The following is a 9105-nucleotide window of genomic DNA, read 5'->3' on the forward strand; positions in this document are numbered from 1 at the left end:
TTGTAATGTTTTCCTCATTTCTGTCTCTCAAAGAACCAGCCACACAGCCAGCTCCTCTGGAAACAGATCAGCCTGCCGGGGTCCCTGCCTCCGTGTCAGACGCCCCAAAGGCCGCGGAGACTGGGAGACTGGAACAGCTCCGGCCCCAGGAGCTCTTGAGAGTCCAGGAGCCAGCTCCTAGCAGCGGTGAGAAGGCCAGGCTGAATGAGGCCCCTGGGGGCAAGAAGAGCCTGAGCATGCTTCATTATCTCCGGGGCGCTGCGCCCAAGGACATTCCTGTGCCATTGTCCCACAGCATCAACGGGAAGAGCAAGCCTTGGGAGCCCTTCATGGCAGAAGAGTTTGCACACCAGTTCCACGAGTCCGTACTGCAGTCCACACAGAAGGCGCTGCAGAAGCATAAAGGTAACAGGCCACACGTCCCCTGTTGCCTGTTAGTGCTGAGTGCCACGGGCCATTTTCATACCAACAGTACCTCCCAAACCTTAATGCCTGTGAATCACTTAGAGGTCTCACTGGGCATGGGGGTGGGGGAGGGTAGCCTCGATCTCTTTCAGGCTTGTAGCAGGACATAATGTACCTCCTCAAGACCCACACACCACGGGGCTGGAGAGATGGCTCAAGTGGTTAAGAGCATTGCCTGCTCTTCCAAAGGTCCTGAGTTCAATTCCCAGCAACCACATGGTGGCTCACAACCATCTGTAATGAGGTCTGGTGCCCTCTTCCGGCCTGCAGACATACACACAGACAGAATATTGCATACATAATAAATAAATAAATAAATAAATAAATAAATAAATACCCACACACCTTAGTTAGCAAATGACAGTTCAGTAGGGCCAAAGCAAGTGTCCTCTGCGTGTCAGCAGGGGCCTTCCCAGTGCCCACCCCCAGGGCCCAGTGATTGTAGGACAGTAGTTTCCCTGCCCGCTCCCCACAGTTGAAGTAAGTGTTTGCAAACCCAGCAGGGAGAACTGAGTCACCATGCCCAGTCCTGTTTAAGGGTTCCACACCAAGCTAAGAAGCTCACACTGAGCTCACTGAGCTGACTGACTCTGCTGCTGGGGCCCAGGGAGCAAAGGCAAGAGCTCAGGTGGCTGACTGGAGGCAGAGACAGCATTCCTGAAGCTTGCTAGCCAGCCAGATTAAACAAGACAAGAGAGCAAGAGAGGCAGAAAACCAGTGTTGACCTCTGGCCTCATGTCACCTCGCCTGTGAGGGAAAGGCCCCCAGGAGAGATGTGCTAACTGGGTCTTTGTGGTTTTATTGGGGACATGTGCTTTGGCCAGAGGCAGCAGATTGCTCCCTGCTCTTTATGATGGATGGGCTCTCTGAAGTGGCATCTAAGGGGTGAGGCCACCAGCAGGGCTGAGCCACCTCCTGTTGGAGGGACAATCCCTGATCCTCAGGAACACCTGTGCCCTCTCGAAGGAGGCTGTGCTCACAAACTTACAGATCAGAGCTCTGACATGTGCTTGTCTCCGTGGGTGACTTTCAGGGAGCTCAGCTGTGCTGTCTGCAGAGCAGAACCACAAGGTCGACACGGCAGTCCACTACAACATTCCTGAGCTGCAGTCCTCCAGCCGGGTCCCCTTGCCCCAGCACAATGGACAGCAGGAGCCCCCAGCTGGGAGGAAGGGCCCCCCTATGCAGGAGGTGGACCAGGACTCTGAGGACGACATTGAAGATGACAGTGACGAGGAAGCGGAGGAAGCCCCCAGGCGCCAGTGGCAAGGGATTGAGGCAATCTTTGAAGCTTACCAGGAACACATAGAAGGTAGGGATTTGTGGGGAGGGATGATCAGCAAGTCTGGTCCACACTGGAGCCTTGCTAGTCAGGGGCTGCTTGAGTCGTTGTGTGGAGACATTGGTTTTCCTGCAGGGCAAGCATAAGGTATAGCCCTATCCCTGAGGCCCTGCTCAAGGGGGGTGGCAGAATGCAGCCGACTTGTGCACATAGCAAAGCTCTGGCCAGTCCTGATTACCATGCTTGTGAGCCCACACTGAAGGAGCTTAGACACTTTGCAGCTCACTTTACTCTGAAGTTCCTAGATGCTTTTCCTGAAAGCAGCCTGAGTCACACACCTCAGCACACCCGTACTGCTCTCATTTGTACCCGGCTCCCCAGTGTCCAGAGACTACTCCGGTGCACTGCCTTTGGCCTAAGCTACTTGCCAGTTACTTCCTCTTGTATCTTAAGCTTTTTTATTTGGCACATGACCAAGCTGTAAACATTGCATATGCTTGCTCCTACACCCCCTTGAGGGGTATTTTTGGAACAAATACTGACACACAGGTAGCCAGAGCCCCTTCCCAAGCGGCTCCCTTTCCCCCCTGCTCTCATTTTGGGATTATTGGGTTCACTGTGCTCTGCTCTAAGGCATGTAGAAACAGGGCTCGGTAGCATTGCAAATGGTTTGGAGTAGAGGGAAATGTGGGGTCTACAGGGCTTTTGAAGGCTCTTGGGGTACTTCCCTGTGTCTGGCAGAAGCTCCCTTATGGCACCACCCTGGCTGTCCTTAGCAGCTGCATGAATCTCGGGGTCTTGTTAACTGACTCCCTGACGATAACTGCGAGGGTTTCCCTCTCTCCACTTGGGACCGGAGAACTAGCCCTCCAACTCAACAGTTCAGTCCCATGGCGACACAAGCCTAACTCTGGGGCTTGAGCTTTGCCATATGGTTGTGTGCTAACCCCGGTAACAGGTGGGGTCCTCGTTTTCCATTGTCATTGTGCCACCTGGGACCTGGGTGGTGGGGCTCTTGTCCTGATTGTGAAACTTGAGACAACCTAAGCTTTTCCTCTGCCAGGCTGTTTCCCTTCTTGAGCTGACTTTTCCTACTTTGGTTGCTTCACCATTAAAGACAGTTTGTTATCAGGATCATTTTAGCTTTGGAGAGATGCACACGCTGGCCCTTTTTCTAATAGCCTCAGCTTTCACCACCACCATCGCCAGCAACTTGGTGTGAAGTCCATCTGAAAGCCGTTAGTTTAGTTTCCGCAGACTCTAACCTTGCCTTCTGACTCCAGGTTTTCCCCACCGCACTGGGGTGGCTGTTTTGACTCGTTAGTTGGTGCAGCTGAAGACACAGAGCCTGATATAGAGCTGATGGATGCATCCCCTCCTCTTGTCTTTTCAGAGCAAAACCTGGAGCGGCAGGTGTTGCAGACACAGTGCCGGCGGCTGGAGGCCCAGAATTACAGCCTCAGCCTGACTGCTGAGCAGCTCTCACACAGCATGGCGGTGAGTCAGGCATGGGCTCTTTACAGGCACCCCCAGAGAGAAGTCTGTTCTCAAGAAATCAAAGCTAATGCCAGACATGGCAGCACATGCTTTAATCCCAGGAGGCAGGCAGATCTGTGACTGTGAGGCCAACCTGGGCCACACAGTGAGATTCTATTTTAGAAATACGGAATAAAAAGATCTGCGGGGCGGTGGTGCACACCTTTAATCCCAGCACTTGGGATGCAGAGGCAGGTGAGTCTAGCTGAGTCGAAGGCTGCCTGGTCTATAGAGTGATTTCTAGGACAGCCAAGGCTACACACACACACACACACACAAAGCTCTTGTGGCAGTGAGGTGTCTCCCACCCTCACCCAGAGGGACATGCACAAGGCTGGTCAGACCTGGCCGGCATCCAGAGTTTGAGCCATGTCAGCATAAAGCAGTACACGCTGGTTCTTTAGGAGCACATGTTGCTGGAAGAATATTCTAGCAATTCCCAGAGGTCGCTCACTCACTCTGGTGTATGTACCAATGGTGTTCTGACGTACATCTTCTCCACAGGAGCTTCGGAGTCAGAAACAGAAGATGGTCTCGGAGCGGGAGCGGCTCCAGGCGGAGCTGGACCACTTACGGAAGTGCCTTGCCTTGCCCACCATGCACTGGCCTAGGGGCTACTTTAAGGGATATCCGAGGTGACGATTTCCCTTGCACTAGGCCGAACCTATAGCATAGAAATATTATCTATTTTATTACCTTGAATATTTAATATTTTTCACTGGGAGGTTTGAAGCTTACAAATTGAGAACGTGCCATGCATGAAGCGAAGAATTCCAGGCTCCAGCGAGGACGTCACCTTGACTCCAGTGTGATCGAGTCACCCTGTCTCAGCTAAGACTCAGTTTCTCTTTCTGATGGCGGTTTATTCCTTCTCCCCCCACATTCTTTGTATCCAGTACTGATGCCCACCATGCATGTGGCTGAGGGAGAGCCAGTTGGTTGTTTCTGGTGTTGCTGGGCCAAGAGCCCAGCTTGCTCTTGCTACGGCCCTGGGAGTGTTAACCCCTTCCTCCCAGGAGGAAGACTAACTTGCGCTGAGAAGGCTGGGTGTACACAAGCAAAGGGCTCACGATCAGTCACCTTCCTGCGCCATCGTCAAAGCCACAGGTCCCAGGAGCATGCAAGCCAGTCAAGGCTTCAACCTGGAACAGCTCTTAGGAAAAAGAGGCAAACCCACACCCGAAGGTACCTTGTTTTCCTTGGGGAAGACGGGTGGAGCTGTCCACTGATAGCCCACCGACTGGATTGCTACCGCTGTGTGTGGCGTTTTCATACAAACATGTTTTGAGAGAAAAGTCAAAGGTGCTTCAGCCTTGTACTGTGTATATATTAAAAAAAAAGTTTTGTATGTTTTTATTACTTTAATTATTGTTATAAAAAGCCTGCCATTTTTAATATGTGGTTTGGGGAATTTTGTTTGTTTTTCCTGTTTGGGGGTTTCCTTTGTTTTTCTCGTTTTTGTTTTTTCTGGTTAAAAAAAACAACCTGCTTCTAGTGTTTGTGCTGCTGCTGGTCAGGACATTAAAATGCTGAAGTTCCTTTTAGAAAATAGAAGAGCTCACCTGTGTCATCCCACATGGCAGGGCTGAGGGGCACCTGGGGCTGGGCTAGTCGTGTTCAGAGCATGAGTGATCCACATGCAGCAGGAGCTTGAGGCAGAGCTGTGGGAGCTGAGCTGTGACAGCACAGCCATGGCAGAGAGCTCAGTACCAGGGATCTCCCAGCTTCAACTCCTCAGTCAGGGTTGGCCAACTAAGAGAACCTCTTCCACTCCACGGAGGATGGGGAGGTGAGGCTGAGCCTACCTTTGGCCACCAGGCTTAATGGTTGTATAAAGCAGCTTGCCGGCAGCCCTTGCCTGCCCACCCCCTGCAGTTTGCTGTCTCCCTGCCAAGAATCTTCTAGTTAGTAGCAAACCCAGAGAAGAAAGTGCCACCAGTATTGTCAGCCGTCAACAAGTGCGGCTTGGCACAGGAGCAGCAGGTGAGGGGTGCTGAGGTCTCTGTCCTACAGCCAACTGAAGATGGGCTCAGGTGAGCAGAGGCTGCATATCCTGGGACAAAGTTACCGAGCTCCTAACTAGATGCTGCTTGCGTTCACCTTAGTGTTCCTGTCCCAGTCCAAACTCCACACTGATGACCGGAAGCTTTTGCTAATCTGCTTGGTAATGGCTTTGGGAAAAGTAGACCCCATAACTTAAGGCGCACATACAGACCCCTTCTCCTTATCTCATAGGAATTCCCCTGAATGAGTGTGTGACCCAATGCAAGAGATAACCTCCCAGGTGGGCCTGGGGCACAAGCTGAGCCACTGACCTGGCAATGCCTATGTCCCTTCCAAACGCCCTGGCCTGCCTGTGGAGCCCTGAATATTCCCATGCTCACAAGTAAAGTGACAATCAGAACCAGGTACAAGCCAGTAAGGTGGCAGGCAAGTATGCCACTCATACCACACACACGTGGTTCTCCCATCCCACATAGTCTGAGACACTGATGAAGGTAAAAACACAGCACACCCGTCCAGGTACCACACATAGTCCCCGGCAGCCTCTCCCAATCTTTCCCCACAACAGATCTGCTCTAGAATGGATGGATGGACTAACTAGAAAATTACTACATACCTGGGAATCCTAGTCCTTGACCGTGTCTTCCCACTTCACCTCCAAGGGATAGCTGCCATCTCTCCTGGCTGAGAATTCACCAAGCTTGTGATGAACCAGTCCAGTGTTAGATCCCATGGCTCCGTGTTTTATCAGATCAGATTTGTTCCACATCATCAGAGCCAAACTGGTAAGGCCTGCCATCATCCCAGATGAGGAAGCTAAGACTGTCAACACTTAGTGGCTAGGTACCCAGAGGAGCACTGCCCTATGAGTGGGGAATTGCAGCCATGCTCACAGCACTGCCAAATCTCAAACTGAACTGCAAACTAGATGCCTCCCACCCCTGCCCCCACGTCCAGAACCCAGCATGGAGATGGCCCGCACAGCAGGCTCAGCACCTCCGAGGTGTGCGCTAGCCACTTAGCAGCCGGCTGTGCTCTTTCAAGTACTCAAGCTTTGACTTTACTACTTGCCGTAGCCCGTCCCCACTGTCTGATCCAGTGCTTAACTTCAACCCTAGAGGCTGCCTTGACCCGAGGAGGCATCTCACTAGTTTTGTACTTGTGTGTGCCCTACACCTCGCTGCTGGGGCGGTGGACCCAGGCAGGAGGGAGGACAGGTGCCTCGGTCACTCTGGGGGCAGTTTAGATGCTGTGAAATTAAACCCGTTCTAAGTGTACTTGTTTGAATTAACTGTATTGTAATATTATTTGTTGAATGTAGTAATTAGGTATTTATGAATATATTGCTGTAATTTCTGACAACATCCCAAAAATAAAATCTTCCTAAATCATGTTAAGAGGAAAACCTTTTTATATTAGTGCCACCACCCAGCCCTTCCCCCAGTTCTCAACTACACAGCTTTCACAGGTCAAACTTGAAGACGCTGAACTTAACTGAACACTTGCTGTGCATGGCATGCGCAGGAGTCCGTGTTCATTCCACAAGTCCTGGGCCACAGACAGGGAAGCCGGTGGCTTCTACAGCGATGGAAGCTGAGCTTTAGGCAAGCCGAGTTCCTCCACCCGTGTCCACACCCATCTCTCCAGAGCCTCTTCAGTCGAGCTAGAAGTCCTAAGACTGTGTACTCTCGGAGGGCTGGAGGTTTGTGCGGAGTTTGTACATGTGATTAAGTGCCTGGGTGAGGAAGGCCCCACTGCTGTTGATCTCCATCAGGGTCAGGTTATCCAGCTGAAACAAAAAGCCAGTGAGCAGAGGAAGTTTGGACTTCAGAAAACTAACCTCAATGAGCGGATGCTTGTGAGCCAATGAGTTGTGTGCTCCTGGGTGTGAGGGTGAAGCCCAAAAGCCTGTGTGCACCAGGCCAGCTCTCCAAGAGCCATATCCCAAGTCCCCATGAGTTATTCAAAGCAGCTTCAAATCCCTGTTTACATGGCTGAGCAGGCAGAATGCCCTGACAACTCCCTGGAAGCATTCACACTGGCTGGCAGTGCCCACTGGCACTGGGCGGGGACAGGAAAGCCATGCCTACCTTGGCGTGTGCCTCCTGCTGTCGCACAAAGCTGTCAGCAGACACCCGGAGCTTGGCCATGCGTGTGTCCCACAGATCTTTGATCAGTGTCCGGATGGTGTCTGCCTTGGGAATGTTGTCGGAAGCACTGAGGATAACATAGACACACAGCACTGAAGATACAGACACACAGGCAAAACAGATAGGAGCACTTGGTGAGCTTGCCCAACACAGGCACAATGGCTGCTTTAAAACCAAAGTTTGCGGCCCCAAACAGCTCAGCAGTTAGTGCTTGCTGCTCTTCCCGAGGATTCCAGTTCTGTTGCTGGCATCCATCAGGCAGCTCACAACTGCTTATAAACCATAGGCCACAAACACCTGTGGCAGACAGCCACACATGTAGATAAACAAAGCTTGAGCCAGGTATGGTAGCACATGGCTGTAACCTTAGCACTCAGAGAAGGCTGAGGCAGGAGAACCAGAAGTTGAAGGCTGGGATATACGGCTAGAGACTCTGTTTCAAGGCGAGAAGGAAAAAAAAAAAGCCTTGCATGGACCTGGGAGAGTACTGGGCTCTGTTCTTTCCTCGAGGGTTGGAATGTCAGCAGGTAAGCTTGGTACCCAGTGTTTCCATTCATTCTCACTGTCCATGCCCAGTGGCTATACACAATGACAGATCTGACAAAGCGAAATGCTGAGAGCCAGAACTTGGGAGGCTGAGACAGGAGAATACCTGGTCACGGAGTAGAGTGCGACTCCAAAGCAACCACGCAGGCTACAGATGGCTCAGTAACCAGCACACACTGCCCTTGAAGGGTATACAGTTTGGTTCCTAGCACCCATGCCCGATGGGTCAAAACGACCTCTAACCCCAGCTCCAAGGTGTGGGATCCCCACACCTCTGCCCTGAGGACACTGACCTGCACTCACATGCACATACCGACACGTGGACACATAAAGATAAATCTTCAAAACGATAACACATTGGAGGTGCTAGAGAAGGCTGGCAGTTAAGAGCACTTGGTGCTCGAGACCAGCCTGGTCTACAGAGCTAGTTCCAGGACAGGCTCCAAAGCCGCAGAGAAACCCTGTCTTGAAAAACCAAAAAAAAAAAAAAAAAAGAACACTTGGTGCTCCTGCAAAGGGCTCAATCAGTTCCCAGACACCTATGTGGGATGGCTAGACTTCCTGTAATTCCAGCTCTGGAAGATCCAATACTCTTTTTGTCTCCTTGCAGCTGCACTGACATGCACATGCCCCACACAGACATACACACACATGTAATTAAAAAATAGAGCTGGGCAGTGGTGGCGCACGCCTTTAATCCCAGCACTTGGGGAGGCAGAGGCAGGTGGATTTCTCTGAGTTCGAGGCCAGTCTGGTCTGCAGGTGAGTTCCCGGAAACCCTGTCACGAAAAACAAACAAACAAAAAAAAGAATTGTGGAAAATTGGGCCGGGGACACTTCCTTTAGGTTACAACATTCTGTGCTATGTAACTTTATCTCAAGCTGGCTCAGGTCAGCAGATCCCCTGTTTTTACCAGTGACATAACCTCACTACCCAGCACCACAGGGGAAGAAAAGGGCAAGCTTTGTGCTAAGCCCTTTAAGTGCTCACAAAAGGCAGAGAAACGGGACTGCCACTGTGGGGAGCACAGGTTACAAAAACCGCAGAGCAAAAACCCTACAACAGATGGGCACAGGAGATCGCTTCCTATGTATAACCCCAGCAGCACAGACATTAAGGGC

The 9105-nt window shown here is 51.5% G+C and overlaps 2 protein-coding genes across 9 annotated transcripts in view; one reads left to right on the plus strand and one right to left on the minus strand.

Annotated features, from left to right (window-relative positions):
- Gse1 (Gse1 coiled-coil protein) overlaps positions 1 to 4714 on the plus strand; it is a 340677-nt gene extending 335963 nt beyond the window's left edge. For all 7 annotated transcript variants that reach the window (XM_026778660.1, XM_026778661.1, XM_026778662.1 and 4 more), the window contains 4 exons: positions 34 to 405; positions 1499 to 1777; positions 3141 to 3244; positions 3788 to 4714. In XM_026778660.1, the coding sequence (XP_026634461.1) occupies positions 34 to 405; positions 1499 to 1777; positions 3141 to 3244; positions 3788 to 3922 (890 nt within the window). In that variant the 3' untranslated portion in view covers positions 3923 to 4714. The remainder of the gene's footprint in view (positions 1 to 33; positions 406 to 1498; positions 1778 to 3140; positions 3245 to 3787) is intronic.
- Positions 4715 to 6565: 1851 nt separating this feature from the next.
- The window catches only part of Gins2 (GINS complex subunit 2), a 10838-nt gene continuing 8298 nt past the window's right edge, over positions 6566 to 9105 (minus strand). Inside the window, exons 3-4 of one of the 2 annotated variants that reach the window (XM_026778666.1) lie at positions 7378 to 7529; positions 6566 to 7076 (exon numbers count right to left, since the gene is read on the minus strand). In XM_026778666.1, coding sequence (XP_026634467.1) covers positions 6960 to 7076; positions 7378 to 7529 — 269 coding nt within the window. In that variant the 3' untranslated portion in view covers positions 6566 to 6959. The remainder of the gene's footprint in view (positions 7077 to 7377; positions 7530 to 9105) is intronic. The other variant, XM_005345768.3, reaches the window with a different exon arrangement.

Source organism: Microtus ochrogaster, chromosome 4 (assembly GCF_000317375.1).
Source record: "Microtus ochrogaster isolate Prairie Vole_2 chromosome 4, MicOch1.0, whole genome shotgun sequence".
NCBI classification, from domain to species: domain Eukaryota; kingdom Metazoa; phylum Chordata; class Mammalia; order Rodentia; family Cricetidae; genus Microtus; species Microtus ochrogaster.